The following is a 20,687-nucleotide window of genomic DNA, read 5'->3' as shown; positions in this document are numbered from 1 at the left end:
AAGCTCGTAAATAATGCTCAATAGCCCAAAGTTACAGAATGAGTAAATGGTAGAACTGAGGTTTGAACCCAGGTGGATATACTACAGAGTCAAGGTCATAGCCACCATTCTTTGTGGTCAATATACTCCCTGACCAGCACTCCTTCCCCTTCTCCTGGTTCCAACCCATAAATTTCTTTTGAGGGGAGGCAACCCATCCATCAGTTCATGTGGCTCAGATGGAACTCATCTCACCATGGACTTTAGGTACAAACAAAACCCAGGTCAGGCCAGTGAGAGCACAGCATCTCTCCTGACACAATTATTGACTTTAGTGACGGGCTTATGAGGAGATTGGACCAATGAGAGCCAGCCCTGGAACCTTTGTTGGTTTTACAGAGAAATAGGCCCATTTTTTTTTTTACTAAAATCACGGAGTTGCTTGTCCGTCTTTGCTAATGTGAGGAGATCCTGTCTCAGAGGACAGCCAAGAGAAAAAAAAAAACAACAGATTCCTAACATCATTTAAGAACCCAGATACAGCCATTCCTGAAACTTATCACTGTCTTGGCTAAAGGCTTTGATTTTTGTTTTGTTTTTGGCCGTGCCTCAGGATCTTAGTTCCCCAATCGGATCAAACCTGTGCCTTCAGTACAGCAGAGGTGCAGAGTCTTAACCACTGGATGGCCAGGGAAGTCCCTAAAGGCACTTTGAACTGAGTTTGTCTCTGGCATCTGAAAGATGCTAATCTGCTACTCTCTCAGTAGGACACTTTGCTTCTTATGCTATTTCATCTTCCTTGAGGGCAAGGAATGGGCCTGATATATCTTAGCACAGGGCCTGGACACACGAGGCATCCACCAATCTGTGCTATTGAACACAAATAAAAGAGATATCCTAAAGGGATATCAATCCTAAAGGAAATCAACCCTGAATATTCATTGGAAGAACTGAAACTGAAGCTCCAATACTTTGTTCACCTGATGCAAAGACTCAGTGGAGAAGACGCTGATAGTGGGAAAGACAAGACAAAAGGAGAAGAGGGCGGCAGAGGATGAGATGGTTACATAGCATCACTCACTCCATGGACATGAATCTGAGCAAACTCTGGGAGATAGAACCGTGGAGCCTGGCAACCTACAGTCCACAGGGTCGAAAAGTGTCGGATCTGAACAGGATCCTGGTGACTGAACAGCAACAAAAGGGATATTGCCCCTATTTTCCAGGTGAGGAAACTATCTCTCCTGTGGATAACGAGGAGGATTAAAGACTAATGCTTACAACCCAAATCCCGAGTCTTGAGTCCAGTCCTTTGCTTTAGGTCCAGGAATTGCATTTATTTTGGCTGAACCTCGAAGCGTGCAGTTCCCGGACCAGGGGTGGAGCCCTGCAATGGAAACTCAAGAGTCTTAACGACTGGACCACCAGAGAAGTCCCCAGGAATGGCATTTGGGAGAAATGGAGGAAGGAAAGAAGACACCTCTTGGGCTTCTTAATCAGAGGTGAATGCCATAAAAGGGTGTCTGGAGCTCTGTACAAATCAAGAAGCTTGGTGGGACTGGTGGCGCCCTGTGGGTGAGCACACCTCTTCTTGTCAGTCCTTCTTCTGGACCCCTCCCCATTTCTGGCATCCGAGATATTCCAAGTTGTGCGATGCTCTAGGGTATAGACCAGCCCTCATTTACATGCTCGCACGAATCAGTCGCTCTAGCTTTAGGACCTGCGGATTCAAGAGACGCTTTCTGGCAACTATCCTTTCCACCCATTTCCCCCAAGAAGCAGCCACATCACGTGCTCTAACTGCAAAGTTTATTTAGGGGGTAGTGGGAAAAAATGAACTATTAATACACGTGGGTTATTTCTCAAATAATCTGGGGAGGGGCGAGTCTTTGGGGACCTAGGGAGGAAGGATGGGACTCCGGAAACTAGAAGGCAGAGAGGGACAAGAATGGGACGCTGGCTGTCTTGAGGGGCGGGGTCGGGGGTGGGGGAGAGGAAGCGTATCTTCCATTTAGGGCCGGGCGCCCCCTAGGGGCCGCTGCCACTTCCACTGCCACTCCCGCTGCTCGCGGAGTCCAGGATCCCGGTGCGAGAGCGGCGGGAGCGCGGGAAAATGGTTCCCCGGGACCTTCGTGCACGTCTGGGACGCGGCAACATCGAGACGGAAATGTTGAGGCAGTGACCAGAGCCGGGATCCGCCACTGGTAGCGCGTCGTCCAGAAGCGAGCGGCAAAGCTCCGCTCCGTCTGCAAAAGTCTGGGGCGAAGGAGTGGACTCAGGACCTGAGTGGGTGGAGTCTAGAGACCCAGGGGGCTGTGGCGAGATCTTAGGGCAGGCTATTTTCACTTCTGGGTCCTCCCGAGAGTCTAGGGGGCAGGACCATAGTGGGGGTGAGGCCATGGGGAGGGCGAGCTCGTAACGGGGGTCTCAGGGGGCTCCGGCGCGGGGAGAACCAGATTAAGACTGAGGCCTTGGGGAAGGAGACTCCGATTTCTGGGCCTTCCCCTGGACTGTGGATGGGCCTAGAACAGAGACCATCCTTTGTGTGTTTGTGTGTGTGTGCGTTAGTCGCTTAGTCGTGTCCGACTCTTTGTGACCCCTCGGACTGTGATCTGCCAGGCTCCTGTATCTCATGGAATACTCCAGGCAAGAATACTAGAGTGGGTTGCCATTCCCTTCTTCAGGGGATCTTCCCAACCCAGGGATCGAACCCAGGTATCCGATACTGACAGGCAGATTCTTTACCATCTGAGCCACAAGATAAGCAGAGGTTAGGGAGAGGGCAAATCTGTACTCAGTGGACCTTAGGAATGCTATAGATATATCCTGCTATGGAGATTGGGCTGTGGAAGGGGAAAGGGTGGGAGTAGGGGGTTTCGGTGTGCCATGCCAGTCCAGACTCTGGGACCTAGACGTGTTAACCCTGGACACAGTAAAGGTAGGTGTCAGTCTCTTCCCTGGTTCCTCTGCCCCATGCTCACCTGCCTGTAAGTAGTGCAGCCAGGCTCGCAGCCCCTCTTTTCTAGGAGTGGGAGCCAAGTCGGGCTGCAGATGACATCACTTTCGCAAGTGGCAAACCTGGGAATGGTGTGTGTAGAGAAGAAGGTGGAGAAAGGCTAGTAGGATTCCTGCTCTCCAAGGCTTTGCCCCATATGTCTCTTACCAGATCCAGGCCCCGCCTCTTAGAACCACGCTCCTACAAAAACCATTCCCTAGATTTCAACCCGCCCCATATTCTCTGCATTTACCCAGGACTCTGTCACTTGAGAACTCATTCTTGCCGGCCTCAGACTATCTGTTCCAGGCCAGTCACCCTTTTAGCTCCTCTTCTCAATCAAGAGACCCTACCCTTAAAAAAAAAAAAAAAAAAAAAGCCAGCTCCACGGAAGGCTACTCCTCCGTACTGCCAATCATAGAAGCCAGGGTTTCCACAAGCTCTGCCGCTTTCTACCTAGCCTCTAAACACAATGCCTCGTCCTTTAGATTTAGAGGCTTGGGACTCAGGCCACGCCCCTTCAGGTGCCCGAAGGATCAAGGGGCAGATACCTCGTTTGGCCCCGCCCAAACTATAGGCCACGCCCCTCAGACACCGCCTCTCCTACCAGGCATCGCAGAGCTCAGAGCACAGCGGCTGCGTCTGGCGTACCCCCAAGAGCACCAGGTGGAAACGACTGCGAAGGGCAGCCTGGAGGTGTACCAGGAAGGATTCGCACCTGGACATCGAGAGAGACAGGACGGATAGGTCAGGATGCTCAAGGGCTTTGGCCCCTAGTTGGGGCAACTGGAGCAAAGAACCCAGAGACACGTCGGAGGTGGGTGTACTCACCTGGGGCTCAGCTCCCCACAGCGCACTGGGACGAGCCCAGAGTCCGATGCCTCTGGTGGGTTCATCTCTGAGGGAAAAGAGGGCCACAGAGAAAGGGACTCCAGTGAGTTCCAGTCTTGTGTCCTCAGGTAGAGCTGAGGAACCAAGGCTTGGGGTCCCTCTGAACTGGGAAATCCTAACTATGTAAGTCCTCCCAAACATAAAAATTAAAGACACTTCACTTGGGATGTAAATGTAGCTTCAATTAGTAATAACCACAAATCAAAATCAACTTGTCATTTATTACATTCCTGGCAGCGATGTAAGTTCTCATGTGGTTACATATACTCCTTTACAGCAGCCCTATGAGGTAGATCTGTTATTTCTCCTCCTTTCTTAATGGTCCATATGAGGCTCAGAAAGGTTGAGTGACTCGCCCAGGGTCACACAGCTATGAAGAGGCATTTGGGATTTGAATCTAGGCAATTCGTTCTCTTTAATCACCACTAGACCCAGTCACCCTAAATCCCTCTGGTAAGGAAATTCTGGCATTGTTGTGGTTGAGTTGAGGTTTCTAGATGTTAGAGCTTAGGCATAATCTGGAATGCTTACCTTCCAGGTGCAGTTGGTCTGTGCCCAGATTGGTCGCCAGCCTATAGTGTCTCTGTGATCTAGCTGGGAGTGGGTGGCTCCCTCCACAAGCCCCCAACAGCATCCATGCCAGGGTCAGTTGCAGGGCCCAGGCCAAGGCCCTGGGTCGAGTGCGACCCCTGCAGGCCATGTCCTCCTGAGATGAGAGGTAGCTGGGATGCAGGGTGAGGTTCAGTTGTCCCTTTCTGGTAGCTCAGGGTGGCACTGTCCTGATGCATAGCCAGGAGACAATGCCAGGCAGACAAAAGAATGGGCAGCTGATGAGGAAGCAATAGCCAAACACTCTCAATTCCCCCGGGGCCACCAAGGCCTGCCTCTGACCCAGGAGCCCCCCATGGGGGGCTCATGTCCCGTCCATCCCTTCAGGTGCAAATGACCTCACTCCTGTTTGACCATGGTTCCCCATCTCCCTCCCCTGAAACAATCTCCTACAGGACCCCAGGCAACCTCCTCCATCCTCTAAGGGGACCTCCCGGATTTTCCAGTCCCCTCTTCTGTCCAGTAATTCCATCCTGTCCTCTGCCCAGTCTCCTCCCTCCTTCCCGCTTGATCCCTGCTGGCCCCTTTCATGGTCACCTTCTCTCTCTCGGCCTACAATCGGCTTAGGAACTGACACCCAGGGCTAGACCTTTGGAGCCAACCTTGACTGTGGCAGGACTCGGGTCCTGCCCCTAGGATCCAAAGTCCCCAGGGCAGGGGAAACTGGGGGTCTGTGAAGTCAAGGCAATTCTTTCCCCCTCTCTTCTTCCTCTGGCCACTTCTGGCCACCTCTCACCTGTTAGTTGAACTGCAGTCTAGGCGGCTGCTGAGACACCTCAGGCTCAAATCCAGAAACACCGACAGCTGAAAGGGGCGTGGTTTGATGCAGGGGAGTGGTTTTCCCTAGCCCCTCCCTCTGCTCCAGGTGACCAAAGACCAAAGGATCAGGGGCTGGTGTGTATATATCCTTGTGTTTGTCTTTATGTAGAGCTTGTGACTTAAACTCTGTATGTGTGAAGAGTGTGTGTGTTTTGGATGAGGGTGTGTGTGTGTGTGTGTGTGTGTGTATGTACTGAGGGTTTATATGTGTTTGTTGTGTGAGGGTATGTTTATGCAAATCTCTTGGATTTGTGTGCATATGTGTGTGTGTATGTTCAAAATCTGGGTAAGGAGGTCTGTAAATGTTCCAAGCCTAGTGTGTCCAGTTGAGTAAGAGTCAGATAATAAATGCTGGGGAGAGGGATGTAGGATGAGGGTAGGTATCCTGCAGAAATACTGTGAATAGGTTGGTGGATAAAATTGTTGACTATGAATGTTGACAATGAGTGAATATAGAGGTACCATGTGTGGAGACAGTGTGTGTCTCTCTCTAAAATGTGTGTGTGCATGCCCCCTCTGAAGTTTCTGTGAATTTTTGTCCCCTGCAAACATCCCCTCAATTCATTCAACAAACATTTATTGAGCACTTATGGCATACCAGCTTCTGGGGATGCAATGTTTTGACTAAGACATGAAAATCTCAATCCTCGTAGAGCTGACAGTTTACTGGCAGTGTCCAATAAGTAAAACAGCCCTCCAAAATAAACTAAAACTAAAAGAAAGAAAGAAAAACAACCTTCCAGTGAGTGTATGAGTATGTGGATGTGTGTCCATGTTTTGTACTGGGAGGATAATGTGTCTGTATTTTGCATACTGTATTTTGTGTGCAGCTGAGCTTCCCTTGGTTTGGATTATGGTTGTGTGTATGCCTGCATATGCTTGTGTTTGTATGTGTTGTGTGTGCCTGCATTGCTGAGTGTGTGTATGTCTGTGTTTTCTAAGTATGTGTTTGGATGTATGTTTGCAGAATGTCAGTTTGTGTGTATATGTGTTTCTGTGTTTGCTTCGTATGTGTTTGTATGTGTGTGTATTTGCAGAATGTATGTTTTGTGGAGTGTTTCCAGAATGTGTTAATAGGTCTATGCGAGTCTGTTTGTTGAGCATGTGTTCGTATGTTTATGTTCATGTGTAAGTTTGCAGTGTGTGTGTGTGTGTGTGTGTGTGTGTGTGTGTGTGTGTGTGCCTGTGCTCGTAGAGTGTGCATGTGTTTTCGAGACCAATGACCACTACCACAATCTCTCTCCCTCTCGTCTCAGACTAGTGCAGAGTTATTGTGTGTATCTTTTACGGATGTACTCCCAAAATCCAAACCACTTCTTTGCACACAGTAGGTGCTCAAAACCTGTTGAATAAATGAATCAAGAGGCACTGTCTCCTGGCCGCTGCATGGGTACACGCTGTTGGCTTCAGCAACCAGTATCCGGTGGACCTAGCCCTCACCCGCTCCATCTTGGGGTAGTCCAGGGTGTTCGTGGGTCATATCTGTCCATTTTCTAGGCTGTGACTCCCGATAACCCTTCCTTTCCCCTGACCTTTGCCCCCAACCCTGCGCTCATATTTCAGCACGACGGACAGAAGTGCTTCAGATCAGCACCACGGAGAGTTCCCTAGGCTGCAGGCTGAATCGGGGGCAAGAGAAATGTCCCGACCTTGGACAGAGAAGTGCGAGGAACAGACTCGACGGGATGGCAACACAAACATGCCGACAGAGACAGAGAGAAACAGATCAAGACAACTCAGGCAAAGGCGCAGAGATGAGTAGAAAAGCGCCTGGGGAACACCAAGAAGTAGACTTCGAAATAGCTCACTTTGACTGTCAGAGGTCGCTCCGGCCCAGTGACCGCGCCCTCCAGGGCCTTCGAGAAAGTTATGGGCTGAGACCCTTGGGAAGCCGCCACCCCGCCATGCCCCCCCAATGTCAACGTTGGGGTGGGGGCTTCCACTCCAACTCTGGGAAGCATTGTTGGCTTGGCCTCAGCAGTAGTAACACTGCGGGGAAGTGGTGAAAATCGCTCCCGCTGCCCCCTCTCCCCATCCACCAGCTAATCGTTCCTATAAATACAGCCCAGCCTAGCCTGGCTTCTTAATCCTAACGATGAGGGAGGGGATCCCTGGGGGAGGGGGTGGCAGGGTTCCCCGTGGAGTCTCTGCTTGGGAAGGGGGTTCATATATGTCTGTAAGTGTTTTTCTGAGGGGGGATCTCCTGTGAGGACGGGTCTCCTCAGTGCAGTTACACTCTGTAAGAGACTGTCCTTGGGATATGAAGTCTCGTGGATGGGGGCAATTTCTCATAGAGACTATGGCTTTTATGGGGTCATTCATTGAGGGTACCCTCACCAGGCTCCCCAAGTGAAATAACTTGGCGCAGGTCCTTCTCTACGGAAATGTCTCTTCTTTGGAGGGTGGGCTTTTGAAAGGAAGTGTCACCTCTCAGAGACCATCTGTTTCAGAAATGATTGTCAGGGTGAAAGGAGTTCCTGATTGGAGAGGACCTCCCTGCGGGGACTACCTCCCCGTGGGAATGTCTCTCTGAGGGGATCACTGCAGGGAGGGAGTTGTCTGCATAGGGAATGTATCTTAGTGAGCTTGTCTCCCTTGGGGTGTTTCTTGCTTTGGGCGCTTACCCACGAGCACGTCTCTCCCCTGGCATGTCTTTCCTTACGGGGGTCTCACGGTAGCTTGACTTCACTGGGGGCATCTGGAGGCTCCTCCCCCACGCTTACCCCCTTTCCCCCATCGCGGGCAGCCTCGGCCAAGGCCGGGCTCGGGCGCCCAGACGCAGTGACGGTGCCGGGTCCGCCCCACTTTGCTCCGCCCCCGCCACCTCCCTCCGGTTCTCCCCCCCGCCATCCCCCCCACCCCCCCGCCCCAGCCGCCGCCGCCGCGGTCCCCGCGGCTTCTCACTCCCTCCCGCCTCCCTCCTCCCGCCGCTGCCGCCGCCTCCCACCTCCCTCCCGGGGGCCGAAGCCGCTGCCGCCGCCGCCATGGACGATTCCGGCCTGATTCGTCGCCGGAGGCTGCAGGTATGCGGCGGCCCCGGGTGGATGGGAAGGGGTCGGCGCCCTGGGGCGGAGCCCGGCAGCAGGCGGGAGAACTTAACGCCGGGGTGGGCCCAGGCACCCCCTCCCACGGCCTCGGGAAGCTACCCGGGGGGAACGCGGTGGCCGCGCGTCCCGCCGCGCTGGGGACCCCGCCCCTCAGGCTCTGCCCGGGAACCCAGGGATCTAACGGAGGGGCATGCAGCCTAGCGCTCCCCCTCGAGGATAGCCCAGGGGCGCCTGACCCTTCAGAGGAGATAGGGGGCTGGGATTGAGATCTTTGCCCTGGTGCTCGGCCAGGCTCGGGTTGAGGGGGTGCAGGGCAAAGTTATTGCCCCAGGGCTCGCGCCCCCCGGGGCTGCAGGTGCCGCAGCAGCGGTAAACATGTTTGTGTTGCAGCCTCGCCCCTCATTACCCCAGGAGTCCCTTTCTGAGTCATGGGGACCCCCTACGACCTCCACGGACCTGCTTGGCCACCGAGATTCTTCCTACTGCCCTAATTGGACAGGGATCTAGACAGTCTTCCTCCTCACCCTTCATTCCACCCCTCTTCACTACAACACTACCCTACCCCCGCCCCCACTCCGCGATCCTCAAGTCCAGCCCAGCTTGTGGGTGGGCGGGAGCGATTTTTAGCTCCTTGCAGCCTTAGTAGATGTTGGTCTCCAGGCTGCGCAGGCGCAGGAAATGTGGGTCCACTGCACGGAGTGGGATACTGAGGTTTGCTGTGGAGTGCGGGGAACTCCCACCTCCTAGATGGGTGAGGATTCTGAAGTTGAGAAGGGTTCTATTTGGTCCGCAGCATGCACTTTTAAGGGTTAATATGGGGGTTCGGTGTTGCCTCCAAACTAACTCCAGAGCGAAAATTGATCAAAACTTCACCCTAAGGCCTGCCTGGCATCTGGTTCTTCTGAGTCTCCTTGACGCACAGCCCCAAGCTAGGTAATCTGGAGGAATTTATGTAAAGCCTAGAATGCGCCCAGTCTCAGGCTGCATCCCTAGTCTGGAGCTTGGGATGAGGAGAGAATTCAAACCCTCACCCAGGGCCCTCTTCCATTTTTGGAAGGGGTCATTTCAGAGGGTAAGGACTTTTCAGGCGTCTGGATGATGCTGGAACCAGTCCTGGGTTTTAACCACAGCCCAGATGGACTCTTCAGGTCTTCCTCTGATTCCCTTCTTATCCCTGGGTTGGGTTAGGAGAATGGGTTCTAATAAAAGGAAGGGAGATGCCGCGAAGACCGAACAAGTACTCAAGTAGCCAGATAGGGTCCGCGCCGTCGGGTCCTGGAATAAAGGGGGAAAGGGGAGGAGCCTTCCTAGGGTTTCCCGCCCCCTGGGTCGGCGCCAACTCCCATTGGCTCAGTGCCACGCGGGATTTCGTTCTCCCCGCAAGACCACGCCCCTATCCCAGGATCCTCCCATTCACCCACCTATCCTTCCCAAAGCTTGTCTTGGCCGAGCTACTCCGCCGAGATCCTGCCCCAGCCTCCTCCCTTCTGGCACGGTTAACCACTTTGCAGCCTGACTACACTCTCACACATTGGTGCAACCCCTTAGGAGCTGTCCCACAACTGTAGAGCGCCTAAGTTTTCCGCGTGTGAATTCGGATCGTATAGCAATCTAAGTTCAAATGCCCTGTCGGCAGGGCCCTCCTTTAATCCCAAGGAGATGCAGAATCCTCTGGGCAAAGCAGTTTTGTAACTGGCGATGGAAGTGGCCTCTATTCACACTGACACAGAGGTCCAAATCCTCTGCCTCTCCACATTTTCCCTTTCCTCGATGCTAAAATGTTTAGTTATGCTTAGCAGATGGGGCTAGAGTCGAAAACTTTTCTGGGTAGCACTTAGAGCACCTAGAGCCCTGGGGCTCAGCCTTATAGGCCACAGTGTCTCTGAGTTTTGAGTACCGGACTCCATGGCCAGAAAATCCAGATCTTGGTTTTGACTGGGCCATTGCAGTCGCCTGGCAAGGCTGGTCCAAGGGGCGGCTCATTCAAGCTAATTCTGCAAAGACAGAAGGAAAATCTGGTACAGATTTTTGGTCACCCCTGGCTCGGGATGGCAGAGCTACTAATCTGGACAGTGTGCCCTTTGACCCCAACCATCCATCTGTCCTCTGTACTTGGGACTGCGAGGTCCCTCTGGCTCATCTTCTGCCATGCAGCATACACATCCACAATGTTCCTATGATCTAATATTTACTGAGCAATTACTATGTGTGCTAGGCAGCATACTAAGGTGCTAGGCACCTGCATCATCTGCAGAATCCTCTAGAAGGCATGAACTATTGGAAGGTCATTTGCCAAGGTTTTAAGTGGTAAAGCTGGGATTCTAACTCAGGACTTTCTAATATCAGAGATCCTAGAAAGATCCTAGAACATTCCTCAATTCTCCCTGGTTGGTGGGCTTCAGTTGCGTCTGACTCTTTGCGACCCTATGGTGCCTGCCAGGCTCCTCTGTCCATGGGATTCTCCAGGCAGGAATACTGGAGTGGGTTGCTGTGCCCTTCTCCAGGGGATCTTCCCGACCCAGGGATCGAAACCAGGTCTCCCACACTGTGGGCAGATTCTTTACTGTCTGTGCCACCAGACAGATGACTGGCTGGAGTCCCCACTAAAGAGGTTTTGAAACCCTCATCTGAATCTTTCTACTTGCAGCCCTACCCAGTCCCTTCTATTCACCTTAGCCTGTGGACACAGAACTGGCTGGAAGACGATGTTGCTTCTCCCTTCTGTTCTTCAGTGCTCTCAGAAAAGTGTCCAGATCTCTAATTTCTGGTCCCAGTGGTGGCTTCCTGTGTGCTTGAAAAACAGAATGCAAACGTCTTCTAATGTGGACAGAACTAAAACCTACCCATGGTTATCATGTTTATCACTGCCATTACTGAAAAGACTACCCAGCCATCACCCGATTCCCCCCTCCCTTTTTTTTGGTCCACCACATGGCATGTAGGATCTTAGTTCCCCAACCAGGGATTAAACCCGCATCCCCTGCAGTGGAAGCCTGGAGCCTTAACCACCTGACCACCAGGGAAGTCCCCCGATTTCCATTTCAGATCTCAGTTTTGAGCCCCGCTAATGACCCCCACCCCAATTCTGTGAATCTGGTTGAGTGTGGGGTAGAGCTACTGAGATGTGGAGGGCTTATTCATTCATTCATCCAGTCATTCAACCTTTCCTGCTTGAGCATGCCAAGTTTATTCCTGCCTCCAGGGCTTTGCAACTGCCTCTGCCTGGAATGCTCTCTCCACAGATCCTCCCATGACTGACTTATTTTTCAGCAACCAACTTAAAAGTCACCTCTACAGAGCAGCCCTCTAGCCCTCATGTTCCCCTCCTAGCCATTTCCCATTACGTCACCTTGCTTAACTAAAAAAATAAAATAAAAATTATTTTATTTGGCTGCACCGGGTCTTAGTTGTGGAACATGGGATCTAGTTCTCTCTGGCCCCCTGCTTTGGGAGGGTGGAGTCTTAGCCACTGGAACACCAGGGAAATTCCACCTTGCTTAATTTTATTCATAACATTTATTTCTGTCTAAAATTATTTCATTCACTTCTACATTAATGTTGTCTGCTTCTGTCCTTTAAATACTGGTCCCAAAAGGGCAGAAATTTTTATTTGTCTCATGTACTGCTGTGTCCCCAGTGCCTAGCACCAGGGTCTGCCATACAGTACGTGCTCAAGAAATGTTTTTCAGATAACGACTCCTGTTTCATTTGCAAAAACACACGTTGAGACGCCAACTCAGGAGTCCTATATGGGGCTCCTGTGCTGGTCTCTCGGGGTCAGGAGAGGAATCACCCTGGCACTTTTTGCCCAGGATCCCATCCCTCAACCCAAGGCCGAGGCGCTGGTGACGATGCTGATGAAGGACTTGTCCCACCCGACTTCTATCCCTCCAAGGGGCTGACACAGGGCTTTTGGGCAGTGGCTGTCGGTCCTCGCTGACCTCTATCCTTTTGCTCCTTTGCCTTCCAGAAAGATTTGCCCCTGCCCCGGAAAAGCAGCAGGTGAGCCCTGGGGGAGAGATGCGCGGGGCTGATGGCCCTTTCTCCAGCTCGGGTAGGGGCGCCAGGCGCGCGCGCGGGCGGGGCCAGGCGCGCTGGTGCCCAGCAGCGCCCCCTCCTGGCGGGCGGTAGCCGCAGGCCTTTCCCCTCCCCCGCCCTCCCCTGCCCGCTGCGGCTCCAGCCTCCGCCCCGCGCGCTCGCTCCCCGCGCCGCCGCTGCCGCTGCCGCACCTGCCACCATGTCGCCGCCGCCGGGTCATGTCTGACTCTCTCTGGATCGCGCTTTCCAATTTTTCGATGCCCTCCTTCCCTGGCGGCAGTATGTTCCGCCGGACCAAGAGGTAGACCCCCGATCCCTCAGACCCTGACCCGGCCCTTCCCCCAAAGCCGCCCTCCTGCTGCTGCTGCAGGGCGGGGCCCGGGATGCTGCACCAGGTCCAGCTGCGCCAGAGGTGCCCGCGCTGAGCCTTCCTGCCGGGGTTGGGGCTAAATGGGGGGCAGTGTGGGCCGAGACTCGGGGGGACTGCACGCTAGAAAGGATCGCCGCGGGGGGAGGGGGCTGCGCCTGGTGGGGGATTGCGGCGCCTTTGTCTGCTGGTGCTGCGGGTTCCCGCAGCCGGAGGGCGAAAGTAGGGGAAGAAGGGGAGGGTGGGGGGCTTAGCACCCTCAGAACAATAGCCCCAGCCTGGCCTCCCCTCACCGCCATGCCGCGTGCTCTGGCCGCGCAAATATGCTCAGTCACTGCTCTGGGCGGGGGGTGAAGGGAGTGGAGGGGCTGAAGGGTCCCTCTTTGGAAGCTGGGATCCTGAGGTGCAGAATGAAAGGGGGGGGGCTTTTATTATAGCCCAGCCGCCCCTCCCAAAGAACACAGCCTCATATGAAAAATAGTGACACACAGAGTCACGCAGGACATGATGTCACACACACATACACACACAACAGCCCTAGTGTCCCAGATACACCCGGGAGTCGCCGCGAGTTCCCAGCCATACAGTGGCCATAGGTCAGAGGCACGCACAGACACGCAGGGACACTTCCAGAATCACACAGACAAGTAAGTCTGCAGGCACAGTGCAGCGTACACCCAGGAAGATGTCACTTGTGTGGTGATACACACACACACAACTGTGCCATCTGAGATGCACAGAGACACATATGTGGCAATGACATCTGTGCAATGTCACAGTATACAATATCACCTAAGCATGTCACATGCTGTGTCACACAGATGACAGAATGACCCAGAGAGTCAGAGACACACACAGTACCACAGGTTTTCACACATTTTCATCTGTGTCACACACGGTGGCATGCTCAGATGTGCCCAGTGTCACAGGGTGTTAAACTCACACACATAGAGAGGTGTAGATCATCTATATGCTGTATCACACATATACAGATGCCATACGTGGACACACATGGTGAATATCACACTCGGACACAAGGACAGTGTCTCATACAGACTCCAACTGCTACACAAAAGTATAGACACAGCAGAAATCATGCATGAGGTACACTTTACAGCCCACAGTGGCACATCTAGTCATGGACAAGTGGCTAGACAGACTGTGTCAGACAGACACACAAAGCCACAGGTCACGTCACACAAGATAAACTCAAGGACTGTCACACATGATGTCACACTCGAGTGGTCCCAGTGCTGAACTCACACACCTGGTGCCACGCCTGGATCCACACAGCAAATGTCATGCAAAGACCCAAAGACACATAGACACGAGAATCTCCATTGGCATCACGTGGACATGACTATCACCCCATACATGGTCACATGTGATCCATCCACACCAGGAGGCTTGCACCAACACATCACATATGCATCCTCTCCCATACACAGTCCTCCTCTGAGCAGTCCTTTGGGGGCACATTTGAGCACCCACTCGGTTGGGAGACAGGTAGGAGGGATCTGAGATGGGAAGGTGATGGGTCGAACCCTCAAACTCACTGGGCTACGGCCGGGTCCGGCTCCCTGCCTCGCCTTCCCCGCAGCTGCCGCACCAGTAACCGGAAAAGCCTCATCCTGACCAGCACTTCGCCCACGCTGCCGCGACCCCACTCCCCCCTGCCAGGACACCTGGGTAAGACAGGTGATGGGTTTGCGGGCCAGACTAGTGGAGGCGGGGCCATAGGAAAGGAGTGTGTCCATGCCACAGGAGGGGTGGTCCAGAGTTTGGACACAGAGGACCTGGATTGGACAAGGGGCGGGGCCCTCCTTGTGTGGGCTCGGCGGTTCCGCAAAGGGACGGGCATTTGTGTGCGGAGGCCCAGGAGGAGCTTGTTTGGAAAGGGGATGGGGCAGAAAGGAGGAGCCATCCTTAAGGGGCGGGGCTCCCCAGAAAAAGGCGGGATCGACCCGAGGAGGGGCTGGGCTGACTTGGTAGCCAAAACATGTTTTGGGGAGGGGCCACAGCTAAGGTAAATGGCCCAGTCATACACGGGTGAGATTAGACTAAGGAGACAAGCTGCTGTTTGGAACCCGCTTTGAGGATCAGGAGGTCTGATGGGATTGCCTCCCACGCCTGGCCTGAAGATCCCCCTCTTTCTGCCACAGGTAGCAGCCCCCTGGACAGCCCCCGCAACTTCTCCCCCAACACCCCAGCCCATTTCTCCTTTGCCTCTTCCCGAAGGTGAGTCCCTCTCCCCAGGGCCCCCAAACCCTGGCCATACCCTCCCCAGCCACCGTCTGGGCCACCATCTGTTCCCCTCATCACTGCATCTGAGTCAGAGCCTGAGGGACCGGCAGAGTGCCCCCAAAGTCCTGGCGGGAACAGGCGCCCAGCATTAGGGGCGGGACCACAAGAAGGCGAGGCCAGTCGCCTGTTCAGAATGGGGAAGGGGCGGGGCTTCCATTGCCGCGGAGCGAAAGCGCTTGCGCTTTGGTCCCGGGGTCTTCGTCTCCCAAGCCTGGCTCTCCAGGCCAGGCGTTCCCATAGTAACAGGACAGGGTAGCAGGGATGAAGTGCGCAAGCTCAGACTGCTTGCTACCCATCGAAGGACTAGGTCCATGATGTGGGGGAGGGCGCCTAGGGCTATTTCCCCAGAAGACCCAAGAGGAGGAATCTCAGATTTCCCTCCGGAGGTTCTGTGGGTTTCTGGAGTGTCCCTGAGATGAATTTTCTGAGGAGCTTTGGCAAAATCGGGGGAGGAAGAGAGAATCTTTGATTTTGAGGGGGAAACGTCTAGGATTCACCAGGGTGTTTTGCGGATCTCTTTTTCATCGAAATTTATTCATTCTAAAAACGTCTGAACAGCTACTGTGTTCTGAGAACTGGGGTATGGGGTGAACCGCATCCCTTCTGTAACCTTGGAGTTGAGTTTGGGCAAGCAACACAGATCACTGCAAAGGCTGGTGACAGTTTTGGTGGGGGGGAGTCACAGGAGACTGTGGGGACAGAGGATGGCTCCTCTGGGAGGGTGGGGGTTTCCCCTCGACCATGGAATTCAGCTGAGGGCAATGGGGAGTCAGAAAATATTGGACCGGATGTGGTCACCTACATGGAGGGTGAGCTGAGCCAGGACACTGCCTGAGGAGAGGAGTCCAGTGCATGGGAATGTGTGTCCCTGTGAAAGTGCAATCTGTGTGCTGATGTGGATGTGTGTGTGTGTGTGAGGTCATGAATACGTGAGGCAGCCCACGCCTGCACATGGATCCATGGGTGTGAGAGTGAACGTGTGTGACTGTGTGCTGGTAGGGTTGTAAATGTGTGTGTGAATAGCTGAGGAAACATGTACCTCCATGCGTGACTGCATGTGAATGTGTAATTTGTGTGGGAGTGTGAATGGGTGTGTAGCCCTGTGAGAATTTGAATGTGTGACTGAGTGCGAGAGGGTGTCTTCAGTGTGTGTCATGTTAATGTGACAGACTAGAGTGTGTGGGGGAGTGTGTCTGTATATGTCAGAGTGTGAGTACCAGGTCTCTCTGTTTGTGTCTTTGTAAGTGTAGGTCTTATTTTGCATGTGTGATTGTGTGTTAGCCTGGAAACGTGATATTTGGGTCCACAAATGGGACAGTGAGGGGCTGCCCTGGTGGTTCAGATGGTAAAAAATCTGCCTGCGATGCAGGAGACCCAGATTCAATCCCTGGGTCAGGAATATCCCCTGGAGAAGAGAATGGCAACCCACTCCAGTGTTCTTGCTCAGAGAACCCCATGGACAGAGGAGCCTGGCGGGCTACAGCCCATGGGGCTGCAAACAGTTGGACACGACTGAAGCGACTTAGAGCACACACACACACATACACAAGCTAATGAATGCCTGTGAGTATCTATGCTGAAGAGTCACGTGGTGTGAATGTGTGTGACTTTCAGTGTGTGAACTCAACCATACTAGTAACAGGATTGGATATGGCCAGAAGAGTGATTGTGTCTATGGGATCTCGTGTCAGTGTGTACGTGCTTATGAGGAAGGGAAGTTTCTTCTCTGAAAAGACTCAAATGATCTTCCTCTGAGAATTTTCTCAGAGGGAATCCTCTAGGGGTCATCTTTTGGGGTCCCTCTGGGATGACTTCCTTGAGTGGACTTTTTACTCTGGGGGCTTGTTTGGCTTGAGGATGAGGGTCATGGGAAGGAGCAGAGGAGACTGATCTTTGCTCTGGGTCCCGGGTGCCTGGCTGGTAGATTTCTTCTTCACCTCCTTAACCCTGAGGGCCTTCAGGGATCTCAGAGCATAAATGTATCCTCCCACCCCCCAACCCTGGCCATGGTCAGAGGCTTCTCTCACACCTTGAGGAGTGGGGGGACTGATGGGGCCTGGCAGCCTCTGAGAAAGTTGGCTGGTTTCCAGGGCGGATGGACGCCGTTGGTCTCTGGCTTCACTCCCTTCATCTGGCTATGGCACCAACACACCCAGCTCCACTGTCTCGGTGAGTGTGGCAGGCGGGGCCAGTGGGTGGGAGCCGCAGGGGGCCTACTGGACTGGCTTTAGTAAGAGCTTTGGGTTTCTCTAGTTCTCCAAAGGTGTCACCTGTCCATCTCTTCATGTTCCAAGTCTCTTCCAAGGTCCTGTTCTCCACCTTCAATATATCTTTTTGGGGATCCTACTCACTGTGGACTCAGTTTACAGATAAATGACATTAAGGCTCACGTGTTAAGCCACTTGCCCAAGTGTTTGCAGCTGGCTAGGGCCAGGCCACATCCTTCACCTGGAACCATTTGCTCACCCACCGCAATACGCAAAGTCTGTCTCTCCGTCTGCCTCCTTTCAGACCTCTCTGGTTTGCTTGTCCATACATTGGTATGATGCTCAGTAGACATTTATCATGTGACTTTCATGTGGCAGGTGGGGCTCTACAAGCTGGACCAGGGCCCAAGGATTCACAGAGCCCTCATGGGAGGAGTCAGATATGTAAGAAGGCATTTACAACTTGGGGTGCCGGAGTGGTCAGAGCTGTGATGAGGGTAGCATAAGGCAAGGTGATGACAGCAGAGGGGAGGCACCTGACTAAGCTGGAGGGAGGGTCAAGGAAGCTTTCCTGGAAGAGGTGGCATTGAAGCCAAGACAAAGGATCAGCAGGGGGTTGGCAGATGGAAGAAGGGAGGGAAGAGTGTTCCAGGAAGAGGGAACAGCATGTGCAAACTCTTAGCGGCAACAGAGAACTTCACACATTGGGAAAGTTGAAAATAGCCTGTGTGGCTGGAGCTTTGGGTTGGAAGTGGCAGAATGGAGGTGATGCAGGCAGCAACACTCACGCTGTGGCTTCTTGGCCAGGGTGGCAAGGTGGATTTTATTCTAAATGTGGTGGGAAGCCAGAGAAAGGTTTTTTTGTTTTAGATGAAGATTTTAGTCTGAACTATTAATATTTGAAATTATGATTCTGAGTGTCAAATATTGGGCTTCCCCGGTGGCTTGGCAATAAAGAATCTGCCTGCAATGTTGGAGATGCAGGCTCCATCTCTGGGACAGGAAGATCCCCTGGAGGAGGGCACAGCAACCCACTCCAGTATTCTTGCCTGAGAATCCCAAGGACAGAGGAGCCAGGTGGGCTACAGTCCATAGGGTCCCAAAGAGTCAGACATGACTGAAGTGACCTAGCACACAGGCACACATGTCATAGATTATGTACACTGAGGAGATTATTTTAATAGGTAATGACGGGGTGGGGAGTTTTAAGCAGGAAAGTGAGTGATGTCATGTGGAAAAAGATTATTCTGCCAGCAGAATCAGGTGGCTGTCCTTGTGTTTCTCCACTGATGTCTGGGTCTGTCATTGCCCCAACTGCATACCATGCCCGGACCAGGGACTAAGCAGAACCAAGTTCCTGCTCTGGAGGAGCAGAAAGTAATAACAAATAAGTCATAAGATGTACAGTAATAAGCCAGGAGACAAGAAGTCAGCAAGAAGCGAGTTGGGGAAACAAAAGAGAATGATGGGTGTGGTCAGAGGAGGATGCCTAAAATGTGGCTTTAAAGCAAAGACTTGGAGGAGTGATCCATAGTAGATGTGGGAGAAACAGAGGGAACAGTCAGTGAAAAGGCCTGGAAGCAGGACTGTGCCTGGCTTGTTCAAAGACCATCAAGGAGGCCTGTGCAGTTGGAGCAGAGCAGGTTGGGTGTGGGGGCGGGGGGGTGGGGGCGAGAGTGGGAGGAGGTGGTGGCAGACAGGGTTAGATCTTGAAAAGACCTTGTGGGCTATGGAGAGGACTTAGGCATTCACCAGGAGTAAGGTGGGAGCCCTGGAGAGTTCTGAACAGAAGAGGCGTCTGTGACTTGACTTGGGTTTTCACAGGCTCTCTCGGGCCACACTCATGTCTGTGTCCCTGCTCCCCTGTCTATCGCCAGGAATCCCAAGCTGGGCCTTGGGATCCAAGGATCATAAGTCAGGTCCAGATTCTGGCCTTGCTCAGTGGCCCGCCAGCCGCGGGAGCCCCAGGCCAGGGTCCCGAGCTGTGGGGGGACCGTGGTGACCTGACCCCGGCCCTGCCCCTCCCCCCAGTCTTCCTGCTCCTCCCAGGAGCGTCTGCACCAGCTGCCCTACCAGCCCACCGTGGATGAGCTCCATTTCCTCTCCAAACACTTCGGCAGCACCGAGAGCATCACAGACGAGGATGGCGGCCGCCGCTCCCCTGCCGTGCGGCCTCGCTCGCGGAGCCTCAGGTGAGTCTGCCTCCCCCTCCATGAACAACCTGGTGGGTCTGGGGGCTGGTGCCTTGCGAGACCCTCGTCTGCAGTTTGGGAGGGAAGGGGCTGGACGCAATGGGCTTCTCTCTCCGCAGTCCCGGGCGATCCCCCTCCTCCTACGACAACGAAATCGTGATGATGAACCACGTCTACAAGGAGAGGTTCCCGAAGGTGAGGCGGGGCCGGGGGCGGCCGCAGGGAAGCGGGGCGGCCGGAGCCCTCGCTCACCTTAGCTCCGCGCGCCCCCTGGTGGCCGGCGTCGCGGCGTGCAGGCTCCTGGCAGAAACAACCTCCGGGCCGAGCCCCGCGCGGGCATCCCCGCCTTGTCTCCCTCCCTCCCGCAGGCCACCGCGCAGATGGAAGAGAAGCTGCGCGACTTCGCCCGCGCCTACGAACCGGACAGCGTGCTGCCGCTGGCCGACGGCGTTCTCAGCTTCATCCACCACCAGATCATCGAGCTGGCTCGAGACTGCTTGACCAAGTCCCGCGACGGCCTCATTACCACCGTCTACTTCTACGAACTGCAGGAAAACCTGGAGAAGCTGCTGCAGGACGTGAGTACCCCGAGGGGCCAACCCCACCTCGGGCTCTGAACCCCCCAAACTGGCCCAATGTCCCTATCCTTTCCTTCACGCCACATCCATTCAGGGGGCGCCTAACATGTGCCAAGTGGCTGGTGTGGAGCCGAAGACTGAAGAGTGGAGGAGAAAGACTAGATCCCAACTCTAGATCTGATGGAGGAAGTAGGAATCATTTTTTTCCCCACAAAATGCACCTTTTGCCTTTATCAAAATCACTATATTGTTATACCAAGATTTTCACAATATCACATGGTGATGTTGACAGTACTATTAATAATTTAAGTTTCTTGAAACTTCTCTGGCGGTCCAGTGGTTAAGACTCCGCTTCCAATGCAGGGGACACAGGTTCGATCCCTGGTCGGGGAATTAAGATCTCACAGGCAGCGTGGCTTGGCCAAAGTTTCTTTCATTTTTTCCCCCACTGTTTTAATTAATGTTTATTGATTTATAGTTGATTTACAATGCTGTGTTAGTTTCAGGTGTACAGCAAGTTGAATCTGTTATACATAGACATATATACACTCTTAGATTCTTTTCCCATATAGGTCATTACAGAGTATTGAGTAGAGTTCCCTGTGCTATACAGTAGGTTCTTATTAGTTATCTGTTTTATATACGGGGTTTCCCTGGTGGC

The 20,687-nt window shown here is 53.4% G+C and overlaps 2 protein-coding genes across 4 annotated transcripts in view; one reads left to right on the top strand and one right to left on the bottom strand.

Moving 5' to 3' along the window:
• Positions 1-1,570: 1,570 nt before the first annotated feature.
• Positions 1,571-5,280, bottom strand: RTBDN (retbindin). Of its 2 annotated transcripts, XM_061424727.1 has the most exons (6): positions 5,211-5,280; positions 4,397-4,644; positions 3,806-3,872; positions 3,582-3,692; positions 2,961-3,057; positions 1,571-2,235 (listed from the first exon to the last, which is right to left on the bottom strand). In XM_061424727.1, the coding sequence occupies exons 2-6, from the start codon at positions 4,563-4,565 to the stop codon at positions 2,008-2,010; spliced, it is 672 nt and encodes a 223-aa protein (XP_061280711.1). In that variant the 5' UTR covers positions 4,566-4,644; positions 5,211-5,280; the 3' UTR covers positions 1,571-2,007. The 2 variants fall into 2 exon arrangements, with proteins under 2 accessions (XP_061280711.1, XP_061280713.1); XM_061424729.1 differs by lacking the exon at positions 5,211-5,280 and having other exon boundaries at positions 4,397-5,152.
• A 2,956-nt stretch (positions 5,281-8,236) lies between these two features.
• The window catches only part of MAST1 (microtubule associated serine/threonine kinase 1), a 28,947-nt gene continuing 16,496 nt past the window's right edge, over positions 8,237-20,687 (top strand). The window contains exons 1-8 of one of the 2 annotated variants that reach the window (XM_061421965.1): positions 8,237-8,316; positions 12,311-12,342; positions 14,346-14,434; positions 14,908-14,983; positions 17,140-17,218; positions 19,288-19,448; positions 19,568-19,643; positions 19,817-20,026. In XM_061421965.1, coding sequence (XP_061277949.1) covers positions 8,278-8,316; positions 12,311-12,342; positions 14,346-14,434; positions 14,908-14,983; positions 17,140-17,218; positions 19,288-19,448; positions 19,568-19,643; positions 19,817-20,026 — 762 coding nt within the window. In that variant the 5' untranslated portion in view covers positions 8,237-8,277. Of the gene's footprint in view, positions 8,317-12,310; positions 12,343-12,515; positions 12,680-14,345; positions 14,435-14,907; positions 14,984-17,139; positions 17,219-19,287; positions 19,449-19,567; positions 19,644-19,816; positions 20,027-20,687 lie in introns of those variants that run through there. The other variant, XM_061421964.1, reaches the window with a different exon arrangement.

This window comes from Bos javanicus, chromosome 7 (genome assembly GCF_032452875.1).
Source record: "Bos javanicus breed banteng chromosome 7, ARS-OSU_banteng_1.0, whole genome shotgun sequence".
NCBI lineage: Eukaryota > Metazoa > Chordata > Mammalia > Artiodactyla > Bovidae > Bos > Bos javanicus.
The sequence above is the reverse complement of the archived record's forward strand: the minus strand, read 5'-3'. Positions and strand labels throughout refer to the sequence as shown.